Source organism: Chaetodon auriga, chromosome 7 (assembly GCF_051107435.1).
Source record: "Chaetodon auriga isolate fChaAug3 chromosome 7, fChaAug3.hap1, whole genome shotgun sequence".
In the NCBI taxonomy this organism is placed as follows: domain Eukaryota; kingdom Metazoa; phylum Chordata; class Actinopteri; order Chaetodontiformes; family Chaetodontidae; genus Chaetodon; species Chaetodon auriga.
The window spans coordinates 15,894,972-15,910,691 of NC_135080.1; the positions used below are offsets into that span (position 1 = coordinate 15,894,972).

Here is a 15,720-nt window from a genome sequence, read left to right on the forward strand (position 1 = left end):
TTGCTTTGAAATATGTGGATTACAGGAAAAACAGCTGCTCCTATTTAAATATGCATCGCCAGCCTCTTTATTTTCCAAATTGATCCTCATTAATTCCATTCCAGATAAGCTTCGATTTGGCTTATCTCAGTGAAAGCATGCACGGAGGATAATGACGCCTTCCTGGGATTTTTGAGTTTGCTGTGTTATGTGTTGAGGCTCGTCGTACTCTGACAGGCACTCACATCACTGTAGATTGTTGAATAATTGTCTGCCATGCTCGAAATGAAGGTCACGTGTTGTGTTTTCCTGTTTGGTCCATAATAATCCTCTCTCACCAATGCTGTCTAAGTCAGATTTCATGATTTGGCAAAGTGGCCATGAATTCTTGATACTTTAATGCTTAGTTACGTACAGTATGTGTGTGATATATCCTCGTACAGAACGCTACAGGTCACCAATGGATCCAACATGCAGTTGGCTTTGCCTTCATGCAGCTAAAGACAGTCTTTCATGAGTTTTACAGCCCTGATTCCAAAAAAGTTGGCTTGCTGTGTAAAACATAACTAAAAACAGAATGCGATCATTTGCAAACCAACTGTGTTTACGAACAGTGGTTTTACAAAGTGTTCCTGAATCCATATAGTAATATCCTTTATACAGTCATGTGTTCACAAAGTGGTGATCCTCCTCCGTCCTTGCTTGTGATCGACTGAGCCTTTCCAGGATGCCCTTTTCATGCCCAATCATGATACTATCACTGGTTGCCGATTAGGCTGTTTACCTGTGGAATGTTCCAAACAGGTGTTTTTGGAGCATTCCGCATCTTTCCCAGTCTTTTGTCTCTAAATCTATGATGCTGATGAGGCAAAACATTAAATATATTGTCTCTGTACTGTTTTCAGTTGAGTGTATGTCGAAAAAGATAGCAAATTATCACATTCTGTTTTATTTATGATTTACACAGCATGCTAACTTTTTTGGACCCGGGGTTGTATGCAATTCATGTGGGGAGAGAAGACATCGCAGAAACCCCTGAAGAAACTTCTTAGCAGGTGCCACAGTGGTTTCTCATGAATAATAATGTGATTAAAAGGTCTTGACATCCAAAGACCAACACTTAAAACTCTTTGCACTCTTCAGTAAATGATGGGAGATGTGATCTTGGTTTGCCATAAATAAACTGGTCCAGACTGGGCATTAACAGCTGTCTTAGTCCTGCCTTACCAGCCAGGGAACGATCCAGGTGAGGGATTTAAGTATTCAGCTCAGAATACTGACATGATTCTCCTGTATGACAGTAGCAGTCTGGTTAATTCATTGGAAGAGAGCCACAGCCGTACAGTATAAGCAAATGTGACAAGCCAACGGGCTGCCCCAGTCAGAACCATCCTTACTGAGCCCAGACTTTTTTTTAAAGGGAGAGGTGTTGAGCACTTGACAGCAACTTGGTCTGACAAAGTCAACTCCGTGCCCTTTTTGCCTTGCAGTAACTTCCAGTCGTCTGCCATGTTTGAAGGCTCAGAGTCTGTCGAGGTGGAGGGAGGCAGCGCAGAGAGCACCGTGGCCTCGTCCATCAGCGCCTGCAAGAAGGTAAAAAAACACAGCTGTGTGTCGTGTGTTTGTGTTGGGATGGAAGTATACACAGATCTCCCTGTGTTCCTCTATCTGTGCCACTTGTCAATCACGTCTTCTTTTTGTTTTCCTTTTCCATTTGTGTGCCTGTGCACCTGTCCATCATATCTGTCACCCCCCTCCGTTATCTGTTTGTGTGTTTCCAGCAGTGCAAGAGGCTTTCATTTCCTCCTCCGGGGTGCCTGTGACACCCAGGGGTTGTGTAATAAGAGGAACAGCCAGGCCCTTGGGTCAGCCCAGTAGATTTATCATTTCCCAGCGGCAGAGAGACAGGAGGGGAAATAGTCCAGATCAGTGGGCTGAGGTGGAGGCTGGATTGAAGTTCCTTTCAAAGTGCGTGTGGGTCTGTTTGTGCATGTCTCTCCCTTGCATGTGTACGTTATGTGCAGGTGGAATCTGGTGTGTGTTCCTAATTAGCCACTCGTGCTCTTAACTGACTTCCACTCGAGTGTCCTGTAGAGACACAAGGTGATATCTTTCTTGTAATTGGGCCTCGTGCCCCGCTGACCTGCGCCAGCAGCCTTTGATACGGTCGCTCTCGGTGAGATCAGCTGAGTCTACGTCACCTTTACCTGGCTGAGGGCCTGCACAGATGGCCTATTCCTTGGGGTGCAAGCACAAGGGGGCATGATTTGTCACTAAAAATACTCAGAGAGAATGAACAACACATGCGTAATATCTGTCATGTTTCAAAGTAATTGCATAACAGTTATTTATAGCATGTGGTTTTAATCTTTTGTCTGCCCTGTTAAGGTGGTTCACAGTGTTTGAATGTAGCTTTTTTTTCTTCTTCTTTTACGAATAAGGATAAATATAGCATATGGTCAAACCCTTGCACTGTAATAAGCATCAAGGCTATCTTTAATTTCATCACTGTAAACACATTGGCATTGTAATTGGATGGTTATTAAAAGTCAAGGATTTTGACAAATGAGCAAATCAGTCAGTAGCATAAACACTCTTATCTGTCATTGACAAAAACAGCTCTATAACTGTAGCTTTCACCCTAAAGGCTTCATTAAAACGTTTCCCCAGGGAGGATACAATAACCATCATATATATACTGCGCAGTGTCTGGTTAGCTGACAGGTTATTGATCATGTGCTGCCGACACTTATCCTGAAATAAAGGTGCTGGAGAAAGGTCAATTGATCCCAACAACCAGAGGGGGGAAAACACAGAGACTGACAGATGAAAGCGAATGTGTGACTCAAAAGGTGTGCGCAGGCTCATATGCTCCACCTGTGCCTCTGAGTGGTGTGCTTTCAGTGCTGCCACTGTACCTGAGCAGGGTTTATCTGTGTGCCGCAGGTGCTGTGCAGCAACAGTGTGCTGGACTCGTCGGAGTACTGGCTGAGGAATGAGAAAGCTCTGTGCAGACTGGGCTTGCTGGACGACGACACGGAGGGCAGCTGCAGCGTGGTGAGTAGCATACTGTGGATGATGAAACACGTGCACCCCTTTGGCAACAAAGATGGACCAAGTCATCTCTAGTGTGGAGTTTTAAAGTTGCAGAAGGCATGTTTGTTGTGCCTCAAATGACAGCGAGGTGCCTCTTTGAATTTTAAGGCAGAAGTGATGTGAGATGACATCTAAAAAAACTGCACTCTCTTCAGCCTGGGTCCTCTGAGTGGCTCGTGGACATACAGATGGGAAAAAAAGTGTTCTTGCAGCAGGTTGCTGGTGCTCCCTTGCTTCTGTTTAGTAGACAGTTCTTGTATTTTAGGCTTGGTGTGTCACTTCCAATGTGTTGAGAGCATGATTTACGCGAATGCAGTGGATGTCTGGTATTACTCTGTAGTGCTGCTGTCAGATATTGTTCTTCTTTACCTTTTCCTTAGAAATATTCTTTTTCAAAATCTAACAATGGAAATATGATTTCACTCTATTAACATGTATTTTTTTTCCCATCAAGAGACAATACTGTAGCAGACACAGATCACCTCATTAGCATTGCAGAAGTCAGAAAAGAGCATTTTGAGACAAAATGCATATGCATAGATATACCCAAACAGCTGTGATAGATTTTAAACTTAGTCTTTACATGTCTTCCTCATTGGTTTGATGGAAGTGAAATATCACCTTAAATAGCTGTTGATTAATCAATTAATCGATGAGCAGTGTTACTTCTGACGTTGCTGATGCTGTCCGCTTGCTGAGAGCCATGTGATCTGTAAACGATTACATCTGTTTAACAGAATAGAATTTGTCCTGATCACTTCCCTGTTTGAAATATACCAGCAGATTTTCTTTTGATTAGATGATATGAGCTATGCAGGTCCATTATGCTGGGAGTTTGTTAAAAGCTCCATTTAGTCTCAGCAGGCAGTATATTAAAGGAAGATGGTTTTGCAGGGTAAATGTGTCTCTGTTGATTTTATCACACTCTGTGACTGCAAATAGAAAAGCTGTCATGGAGTGGTCATCTCTTTGTGCTGTAACACAAACTCTCTCCTTTGATCAAAAGAATTACGCAGTTGTTGGACTTTAGTCCTCTGTTTGCTCCACATCCCGCCTCCTGGACCCTCAGCATGGCGGCATCACTCCAGGCATGTTAACTTAACTTCACACATACAGTCAAAGTTAATTTAAGGCCACTGACTTGGGTTCGGCTGACAAGAGAAAAACTACACCGCTGTACACATTTGTTTGTAGGGTACATTTTGAGTGGTTGCTAATGAGCCATTTTCAGGCTCTCCTTGCCTTCTGCTCAGTGCATGCTGGGATAGATTTAGCAGAAATAGAAATCTTGATACACCATGACAAAATTATGATTGTTATTTGAGCTGACATGCAGAGGCAGACTGTTTCACATCCTCTAATCAGATTTTATGACTCTAAGGATTGAGCTGGAGGCAACCAAACCATTAAGTTAACTATATATACTGTAGTTTTTGATCACAGTGTTTTCGGTCTCTAAGAACACTGATTTATGCAATTTTTCCAAAACTCCATAAGCTTGCGGCTTCATCTGACGTTTCCGTTCTTCTCGTGTATCACAGCTTCAGTGGAAAGGCATCTGCAGCATTTTGAGTAGTGGCAAATGACTGAATGTAACACAGTGTAATTGGCTTTTAAAAACATAAGCAGTGACATTAGCAATGGGAAGAAGGATAATAATTGTCAACAAAAATTACTCATCCACATTTCTCCTAATTATTTTTTGTAGAATCTGACCTTTAGCGAGGATATTCTGAACACAGCATGTGTTTAGATAACTAAGGACATTGTTGTTCGTTTAGGCAAGGACGTGGGACTTTAGGAAAGCCATCAAGAAAGAACGTAAAAAAGAAAAAGGCTTTTAGCTGTAGAGGACGCACGTGCTTAATCCCCTCTGTCACCCAATTCTGACACGTCACCTTTGATATTGCAAGTTAAGCATGAATGGCATTCAGGATTTACAATCTGTCAGTGGCTCAAAGGCTTTCTTTGGTTGGGAGGGACAACAGGCGTTTGATTCTTAAAGTATGTCAATTCAGTTTTACTACAGGCACAGATTTATAGAAAAGGCACCCTCGAAATAAAATCACTCTGCATCGAGCCCAGGATTTTTTTTAATGAAAGGTAAGATTTGGCTCAAGATCCTCCTGCAGGGGGCCCTCAGTCTGCTCTTACTAATAATCATCTGTAATGTAGTTTCGCAAAATGAAAGACATATTCAGTCACACTTCAGTGTTAAGAATAGGTCTTATTGAATTATCCCCTCAGGGGTAAAATCAGTTATCTCACCTTTAGCTGCAGTCTCTCAGCTACTACTGCATCAGGATGAATGCTACAAACTTAACTTGCTAACTAACATCATCAGGTCAAAATTTAAATTTGTCCATTCATTTATGACCAGATAGCTGCAAAATGAATCACCTTCATGTCAGTCTCACCTGTGCTGGGTTAGGGTTAGGGTTAGCCAAAAGTCCTCAAAGTCCTGCAATGCATATGCACAATGCAATACATATGCACAGCCTCACAGAGCTGTTAGCTTCTCATGCTAGTGCTACCTTTACAGGTCGTCTTAGTTCATACCAAAGTTAATGTTTAATGAAATTTCTTTTCCTGTGTATTTCCACAGTCATGGGCTGTAGCTGGTTCATCTTGTGCAGAATAAATGCCAGTAACACAAAGTGTTTTGACATTTTGTTTCCCATACTCCTTCCTGAAATATGCCTCCAGTGTTTGATAATCATTACCAAGGTAACAGGAATAGCAGTAATTTAGCAAAGATCACCATTCTCACACACTCATGTCACACTTCGTAAGTGTGAGCAGCCGCGTGCTGAATTGAATGTTCCTGAAACCCCCAGACGCCAGCTGCATTATCTAGGACAAGACATACACAGGACTCAAACAACTGTGCATCACTTTTATTTTATTTATATATTTTTATTTCGCACAGCTCTCAGTAAACTGGCAACACAGTACTCATTCATGTTAGCTTGGTGGGTGGGCAGATGGTCTATACATCAGCCCACCGTGCCTCGCTGATCATTCAGTAGTCCTGTGAAGTAGATTTATGCATTGCACCTCTTCCTCCTCATCATTTTGTACTTGAAATCCTATTTGTGATGGCTGCCAACTTGAAAACAAAGACATCACACATGCTGTTCTTGTCTGTGCAGAACAGGCCACTTCTCATGAAACCTCCTGAGTTTGGGATTATGCAGACAGTTTTATCTTCTTTGTGGTTTTCTGAAATGTTAAAACAAAGCTTCATCTTCACAGTTTTTTGTGTGAGAAAGACAATGGTCGTTTGTTTTCCTTAGTTTGTGTCTGTTTCCTATGAATCAGAAGGAACTTTAATGTGAGTGCAAACAGATGCGGCCTATCCTCCTGCAGCATCGCTCTTGGACTGTGGCGTGACAGATTGCTCCTCTGACTCTCAATGCTCTGTTCAGCTTCGCCGTGGTTTTTACGCAGCCAGTCAGTCAAACAGGAGCTTACGATTGATGACACTGTGTGAGAAATGTATTCTTCTGTCCCGGCCTGAACTGTACAGGGAGGCAGAAAAAAGGCAAAGTGTGGAAAACATTGGGGGAAAAGAAAGCGAAGAGGGTGAGACAGCAAATGCTGACGAAACAAAATCAGAGGACGCACACAAACATTGGCTACTCAGTGGGGAGTGATACAGAAAGACACAGACCAGAGGATAATGAAGAGTGGAGTTTGATTGCTTTCTTTTTGTCGACTTGGCCCTTTTTAGCATTAATGGACCAAAGCGTTTATAGCCATGAATGCAGTGTGGAGGGTTTGGTTAAAGGTTAAAAACAGCACACACTGATTATAATGAAAGCTACCCATTAAGAGATCTATCTTTGTTAAACCTCGATATCCAAATAAACCCGAATTAGTCCATTAGACTGCGATGTCAAAGAAATGTTTGCATGAGAGTTTAAAAAAAAAAAAAAATCAGTGTTTTCATATTCAGGAACAGTTCAGCATAGTGAGCGCAGGAGGCCAAAAACTGTGAGCTAAATAAAAGATAAAAGCTTTGGATTTTTTTCTGCGGTTCGCTCGATCATCCACCTCTGGCTGCATCATGTTGTCACCTTTGATCACTCACTCATGTTTTAATGCATGAAGTCACAGAGAAGTGTCATATTGCTGTGATAGTCACGCTGAATTTCATCACACCCCTGAGAGATTTGACAGGGTGAGAGGAAGACGGCACCTTAATTCTTTTCTTTATGAGGCAAATACCTAATCTGTGCATCTGATTTACACGGTGCATTTCATTTTATTGATCTCTGTTTATAACTTATGTGAGAATACACATTAAGGTAAAACATAATGACAAAGTTCTGAATAGAAAAAGAAACAACCCAGCAACAAAATATATGAAAATGAAGTCAGAAATCTAATGAATTCTTGCATATACACTGAAAATCAAAAGCGGAAGAAGCAAAAGTCAGCATATACAGTCTGATATTCCTTTTTGTCCAAGATGAAACTTCATGGTAGCAGTTGTTTGGTGAGAATATGTGCCAGATTTTTCAAGTGCAGAAAAAGCACTGTCCATTCCCCCGGCTCTCTGTCTTCCTGCTTTGAACCTGTAGTCCGGGAAGGAGAGCGATCCATTCATCACCGGATTCAAACACTTCACACTTGAGGAGTGTGTTGTATCCTGACCTGTCCCTTCTCGGCCCAGAGAGAGGGAGAACAGAATAAATATGCCATCAGCCGTGGCAAGAACGCTGACTTACAGCAGGATCAGAGCAGGAAGACAAACCTTTTTCTTCTAAACCTGAACCGAATCTCTACCTCCTTTTACTTTAGACTGTCCAGCTGACATTATGAGAAACTACAGCCTTTGGGGGACAGCTGTGTTCTAAAAATGAGACCTAATTGCTCAAAAGTAGTAGCCCTGATCTAAATATCTAAGTAAAATTAGTTATTCCATGTTTCTCACTAGTGAATATCTGTAAAATATGTAAAAAGGGGATGTCTATAGTGTAGGAAGGTAGGAAGTGCTGTAGTCTGTGTCTGCTTCCTGTCTGGCTCTGGAGCTCCGGCCCTATTTGGACCAAGTTAGTCTGAGATATTTGAAGTATACACAAATTAGCCACCTGGCTGCAAGTGCACCCAACATATGGTGCATATTACCAAACAAGTTTGCAATGAACCAGATTACAATAAACTAATTGCCACATAGTGAAACTGGGGCCCCAGGGCTGCTGCTTGCTTTGTCTGGGCCAGTCTTGAGTCTGTTGCTGCACTGTAGGCCAAAGTAACTACTGATAGGGCAGCTTTAGCTAATCATATAGACAGTACAGTTTAGGTCAGGAGAAAGTACTCAATATAGTGGGCTCTTGGAGTTAGCCTACTGCAGCCATGTGCATTTTATCAGATCACAGCAGTGGAGTGGATCAGGTAACAATTGGAAGTGTCAAATCCAGTCATTTGAGCAGCTGAACAGCCTGTTTTACCTTGAACATGCAGCCTCCACATATTCAAAGATTATGTTCTGAGCCCTGACACAGACAAGACAGTGGCACAGAGCTGCTAGCTTAATGTTAGCCTAGCCAGGGTGCAGCAGAGGCATTGGATAGTGACAGAAAAACACTATGACACTGATCAACACACTAAATTACTAGCTTGAAAGCCATCCTGCTGATGGTTGATGATATGCCAGGGGTGGGAGAATGTTTGGGGAATTTCACAGATTCTTGGGGGTCTAATCTATGCAAATAGAGGAATTTCTCAGCATGAAGATAAAACGAAAAAATACTCTGATAGCATAGTATTAAAAACACTGTGATGAACACACATCTGAGCACTTCAAACATTAAAACATTTCAAAGACACAGAGGCTGCTCGGCATCGACTAACCCGCACATAATCTGCTCTCAGCCATTTTCATCATGGTTCTTCATGTTTCTGCCCTTATTCACCGATAAATGTGTAATCCTTTGGGGAAATGTATACATTGGCCGACCCACAGGGGAATATATACACTTCCCAGAGATCCTATATATCCCCTGTTTTTTCCATTTTCCATAACACATCCATACTGTTCATGTCGTGAGAAGAACCAGGACAGCATCAGTTTCTTAATGTTCTCTTTTGCCCGGGGCTCCAAGCTGAGCTACTCACAGCCAAACAGTAACTCTGTGTGTGTTTGTGCGTGCATGCATGCGTGCGTGCGTGTTTGATATTCACCACTCATGATGCTGCATATATACTGTTTCTGTCAGCAGTAGAAAGGCACAGCCGTTGATCAAATGCACACTGTTTTCAAAGATGGTGCATCCTACAGTTCTTTACTTCTAATGATGAAACAGCAAAATGTGAGATAAAAAGGAAGCAGCTCAATCAGAGGTAAAAAGCCTGGACAACCTCAGTGTGTAGCATGTGGAATTCCATCAAATGGTCCTGTTATGCCCCGTAAACAGCTGATGTTGTGCATTTTACCATTCGTGAACACAAAATAAAGCTGTTCATAGTCACCAGTGTGTGAGATCAGCATGCCTGTCTGGTCTCTGCATCAGCACCGTGTAGCTTGTGGGTCGCATCACAAAATTAATAAGGCAGAGTCACTGAGCCTTAATGTTGTTTCCCCCCCCAAACTTCATTTGAATTAAATTAAACTTAAAATGTTTTATAATTAAAGTTGCCAACCACTGAGATAAGTCATAACGCTTTACAATAGAGCGAGCTTTGTTAGTTTCAAGACCTTGGAGTGAGAATGAACCAGTGTTTGTGGCTGCGTCAGGAACATTTTCCATGCAGCACCAGTGGAGTTTGACGTCGACTGTGATGAACGACAGTTTACATAAAAATAAGTTCACCTAATACTTTCAAGTACCCGTGTTTTATTGTGGCTTTTGGGAAGAAACGCCACACACAAGCATACAGTATATGAAATTATAATTGTGCAGTATTGCAAAAATTCTTCTGTTTTTCCAGTCATGAAAAATAGAGAGAGGAAAAAAAAAGAGGAGCCACAGTTAAAGGAAAAAGGGAGACAGAAGGAGCGAGAGCAGCAGCTGTGTGTGGGAGGATCAGAGTAGTGAGCAGAGAAGGAGGGATGCTGAGGAGGAATGAAGCTTTGATGGACAAAGGAGACTGAAATGCTTGTAATGGTTTGCTGTATTGACCACGTCTGTGCACATAATGTATTCAAACTGTGGCGAAGAATCTGCATGAGCTCTACTTGTACTGTAGGTGTGTGTGTGTGTAGTAGAAAGATAGAAATCTGAATGCCTGACAGTTCTGTACATCCAAGGCCAAATTGGATTTTATACATAAACAAGTTGGGATAATTGAACCCGTCCTTGTGTGTGTCTCCGCATTGTTATGCTCTCAGGGACACACACTGCGCCTCCAACAATAACCGAACATACTATAGCTGAGAATGGCTGTTGGGTCTGTGGAGCAACTGCCAACAGAAAAGTGACGTAATGTTCCCTTAAAGGCACTGCAAGGAGTTTTTAACTGGTTGTGAAACAAACACATTTTTAATATTGACGTCTCCATATAGATATCTAAAAATATGATGAGTAAGTCACAGTTTTTTTTACACTTGCTTCCAAAACATAAGCACGCTAGCAGATCAAGATCTTTACGACAGGCAGCGGTGGTAACACTACAGCATTTGTCCACAGGAGGCGCCAACATCAACCGAAAGATGAAAGTTGTAGTTGGTTCCTTGTAGTGAAGTGGCTGAAAACTGACATACATTTCTTTAAGGTCCACAGTATTAAAATTGATCATCCATAGCCTTGAAATAGATTATAGGGTCCATTGCTCCATCAATTTGGATGATTTTACAATTTACAGTGAGTAATTGTATAATCATTCCTTTCTATTAAATGTGTTCAGTTTTACACATGAGCAGGCAGAAGTGCCATACAAGAAAACACCAAGTGACCTACATGTTTTTTCCTTTAGAACAAGTCAAGATGCCCTTCACGTTAGCTTGCAGACACACAGTCATTAACATTTTCCTGAAGGTGAACCTAAACCTTGCTCTGTTTCACTGCTGCCAGTTGTCTCTGAGGCTGTTTCCACATTTCCCTCCTGTAAGGGTCATTACTGTCTACTTTGGTCCTAGTGGTCCATCAGCACAGGTGGCCAGAGTCACACTGAGTTGCACTTTGGTTGGCTGGGCCGATGCTGTGCACAGCTGTAGGTTCGTGTGAGGTTGAGCATCTAGTGATGTGAGAAGGTGTGGAGGGACACCCAGATCTCTGCTGCAACCTAGATTCACTGTTCCACAGAAAATTGTGTGGGCTGTTTGTTCAAACAACTTAAAATGATGTATGTGATATGGATTCAGTTGCAAAGCAGGAAGTGTCCTGATGTTGTACTGCAGCGAAAAGTCATAGTGAGTCCGTTTGGTTGGATGGATGTACTTGAGTTTGCCAGCAGAGACCACACTCTGTAGTGTTTTCTTTTAGCCCTGACCCTAACCTTTCCCAAACCTTAAAGTGGTATGATATACTTTTCTATTGGCAGTGGATCACATGATTACTTTTATATGAAAGGAGTCGCTTGCAGTGATGAACCCACGACTCTACCCAAATTTTGTAGCGTCTTTTAGCTCGTCGTGTTGGTTAACTCTAACCGCTCTTGTGGCATCATTTCCAGCTGTAGCAAACGGGTGTTTTGGCAGCCAAGTTCTAAAAAGTCAAACTGAGATCTTCGATGCGTGAAGTGACCAGAAACTTGAGTCCACATCAGTGCTAATATTCTCTGTATTTGTAGTGTGTTAAATGTTTAAAGGCGATATGTCAGTTTTGTGTTTACAGCTTGATTCTGCTGCCCCCCAGTGGTCATTATGTTATCAGACATTTAACTACATAGTTTTAGAAGTCTAACCTAAAAACACTGTTCCTTTCACCCTCTCTGTCTCTCTTGGTCTTTCCCTCTCACTGTCTTTATATTTCTGGACTGTTGTTTATGTGGTCAGTCCTTCAGAGACAGGCTGACGCTAGCCTGCGTCGTCTAGTGTGACTGAATAACTGATAGAATCAGAGCGTGTCCCTAGGCCCGTCTCACACATGGACCCAGAGGTGACTAGATGGTTCTCTGATTCCCAGATTTAGAACAACTGCCTCTTGGCTGTCACCATCTGATGGGGTTCAATTGCTTTAACCCTTCTCAAGGTCAAAACGGTGAATCATTCACTTTGCTTTCCCTCAAACTGTGCTTATCTGCAGGCAGTGCGTTGGCAGGCAGGAGAAGGTGTCACTGCTTTTCGGGGATTATTTCCAGTATCAGTACAAGTGAATACTGCTGAGGTGCTCCTGAGCAAGGCCAGCAAACGCCTCGTTTACATGCTGTGGTATGGATTGAGATTGACATGGGTTAGACGCCAAATTAGAAGTCTGCAGGCTGTTGCTTGTTATGCATTATAATGTAGAGGAAAAGCCATAATAGAACATTATCACTTAGATAAAGGTCACTGATCTGCATCTCCATGCGTATCATCTGCAACAGAAACAGAATTTAAATGCCATACTTTTATCAAATGAGGGTCAACATGTGGCAAAAGCAAGCTATTGTCTTTGGTTTAAGTAAATACTGTAGGATAATCTCAGTTCTGTGTGTGTGTGTCATTGACATTTAACAGCTATTCTGACAAAAAGGTCCTCATCACACTCACTAAACTGATCTAAGCAGTGGATTAGCAAATGGACAAACTGTACTTCTTATTGAGAAAATTGCTGTTATTTAGAGGGAAAGGTGGTAAAGGAGCAAGCCTGTTGGTGTTCAGATAAATGTTGAAGGTGACACATGCAGTTCATAGAGAGAAAAAAACACACACAGTTTGGTTTGATCAGGACGAAGAAGGACAAACTTCAGATATTCTGTCATTGTCAGCTGTCACTGACTTCACATTTTTATACTTGACTGACTCCATTTTCAAGCTGCAATTTTCATCACATTAGACTTAATAGTTTGGAAAATATTGTGTTTGACTGGAGGATACCAGATTGGAGGTGAGGGGAGAAATTGGCCTGTTCTGAATGTGTCGCTGTACCACTTCAGCTGAAGGACATTTTGGCTCATCCAATCTGCGTTTGCAGACAGTTTTTTTCTGTTCCCTGGTACTGTTCCTTCTTAATATTAGCTTTTGCTTTGATAAAGCAAACCCATGCTGTCTCCTAAAGGATATATACATGTAGAGCAGGATTACAGTCTTATTTATACAGCTGATATAAACCCATTTGCGTATTTATTGCAGCATTGATTTTAATCGTGACATGATCATTTTACTGGCTCCTATACCTTGACATGACTTTCTGGGAAGAAATCTTGTTGAATACAACACAAATAAATGAAAAGAAGATGAAAATCATGAAAAAATATATGCCATCTCAAAGCACAGAGGCTTTTTAGACACCTCGCACGCCTCAGATAGTTCAAGGGAAATTATTTCAGACCGCGATGTGTGTCAAGATGTGATTATTTGAAACTATATATATTTTTCCAAGGTCTAGAGAGGAGAGAAAAGGGAAAGATAGAAGGAGGCAGAGCGGATGTGGAGATGGCAGAGGTAAAAGGGAGCCAGCAGGAACCCACCTGTGCGTGTTTTGCATTGAAAAGACCGAGACTGCCTCAGTGACTCACATTATGACTAGGTTTGATTAGCGATGACAAGCACAGTAGCATTTAGATGTTTGACATATATAGAAATGGCTGTGTTCGTGACTGAGATACATACACTGTCACTTCTCCCAAAAGCACCTCACAGTGCCCTGCACATACACATGCTGTTGATGACGTGCTTGATCCATTTAGCCACACAGGACTAACTTGGCCATGCCACCTTAGATCAGAGGCTGTGTGCTGTAGAATCACACGGACGGTCCCAGACTCCCAGCACTGACATGAGGACTCCATCACACACCATTAGACCTGCAGCCAGAGGCAAAGATGGGTGAGATGGGAAGAGGAGGAGGCAGAGAGGGTGACGGAGGGACAGTGAAGAAGCGGAGACGGAGAAAGTGAAAAGCTGAAAAAGAGATGGAAAGAAAATCATTGCTGGTTTACACCTGCTGCTGGCAGCCCCTGAGAGACAAGAAAGTATTCTTAGAAAGGACCCCGCCAATGAGAGGCAGTGCCATCACCAGGGTTGGAAGTCTGTGATTCCAAAATCTACCACTGTCTTGTTTTTAAATGGTAAAACAGGATCTACAATCTTGCAGTTCAGTCTGCTGAATTGAATGCCTCTGTTATGCTACTTTTATTTACCTTCCACTGTGGCAGCATTTGGCATCACCCACATTTGCTGATATCCAGCCCTGGTGGAAACCCAGTGACGACAGACAGCTGGCTTTTAAGCGGCGAGTCACTTCGAGGAAAGCTGTCCTCCTGGTCTGGTTTGTAGGGTTTGTGACAAAGACAGGGCAGGGGGAAAGACAATGCAGTAACTTTACCATTACAGCACTCTCACATTTTTTGCTCTATTATCTTCCTGGTCATGCTGTCAGTCTCATGTTATGTCTTTCTCGTACTGTCTCTCTCAGATTTGTTTTGTGAATCTGGACCCGCGGAAGACGGACTGCCGTGATGACAAAAGCATCAAGGTGAGCAGAGTCCACACTTCCTTCCTGCATGAGCCCCTTTTCTTTCCCACCCACTTCTCATCTCCCAGGAACTGTGTTCATTGTTTTTCACATAGAAACGGGGGCTCAGTTGCCATGGATTCAAAATCATTACCCAGAATTAGAGGGTTGATTTGTTCTGAAAATATGCAGATTTTGCAGCCTTTTGCAGCTGGGGGTGGCAGCGGTGGGCGATCAATAATCGTTCCACATGGCTCAAAACTTCTCACAGGAAGGATTTCAGAATTGTGCGTCTCTGAGTTGGAACCACAGACGGCACATGTTCAGTTTTGAAGTTGCTTGATGAAAAGCTTTTTTTTTTTTAATCATGTAGCATTGTGTCTGTGCTCGCCATGTCTCTTGCAGAAACTGGCATCAGTGTCTCCAGACCTGCCAAAGCTCGTTGAATTACTGACTGTCCACCAGCCGAAAGAAAATGAGATCCTGCTGCTCGGTGGCCTCGAAGCCTCAGACACTTGCCAAACACACCCACACTCCTCCTCTCAGGTGAGTTTGCGGCGATGTCTTCAAATCCTTGCAAATATTTTCAGCCTTTGAACTAACTGGCCTGGAGTGCGAGGCAGAGAGTGCAAGCTGTTCTTTTATACCGCAATTTCATGTGATTAGATTTGAACCTTTTGTGCTGGGAAAAATCCACAAGAGGAAGTGCTTTCATTTTATCTAGTAATTTTCCACAGTCACTCCAATAAAAACATTTCCTCGTCGTCTACGTGTTTGACAGAAAACCAATATTTTCATGTGCAGAAAATAGCGCTTGCAGGTACAGGGCAATGGATGACTTCATTAAAAACATTTTACATCTTTTCACAGAATACTCTGAAACTTTAATCAGATATGAAAAATAAAAACACACAAACTATACCAGCCAATTATTATCCCTTTCTGCTTTTATTGGTATTTATCAAAGACTTTCTGAAGCTCACCAAATCCATCATTTTATAAAATCACTGGTCAGAATCAATACACATCCTGAGGAGCCTGCAGAGACAATTAAACTTACATGACCAGGGCCAGTGAGTTAATAGTATATTGAATAAAAGGA

At 42.2% G+C, this 15,720-nt stretch overlaps 1 protein-coding gene across 3 annotated transcripts in view; it reads left to right on the forward strand.

Annotated features, from left to right (window-relative positions):
• sphkap (SPHK1 interactor, AKAP domain containing) overlaps positions 1-15,720 on the forward strand; it is a 94,481-nt gene that overhangs the window by 67,285 nt on the left and 11,476 nt on the right. For all 3 annotated transcript variants that reach the window (XM_076734683.1, XM_076734685.1, XM_076734684.1), the window contains 4 exons: positions 1,470-1,572; positions 2,926-3,036; positions 14,580-14,639; positions 15,024-15,164. In XM_076734683.1, the coding sequence (XP_076590798.1) occupies positions 1,470-1,572; positions 2,926-3,036; positions 14,580-14,639; positions 15,024-15,164 (415 nt within the window). The remainder of the gene's footprint in view (positions 1-1,469; positions 1,573-2,925; positions 3,037-14,579; positions 14,640-15,023; positions 15,165-15,720) is intronic.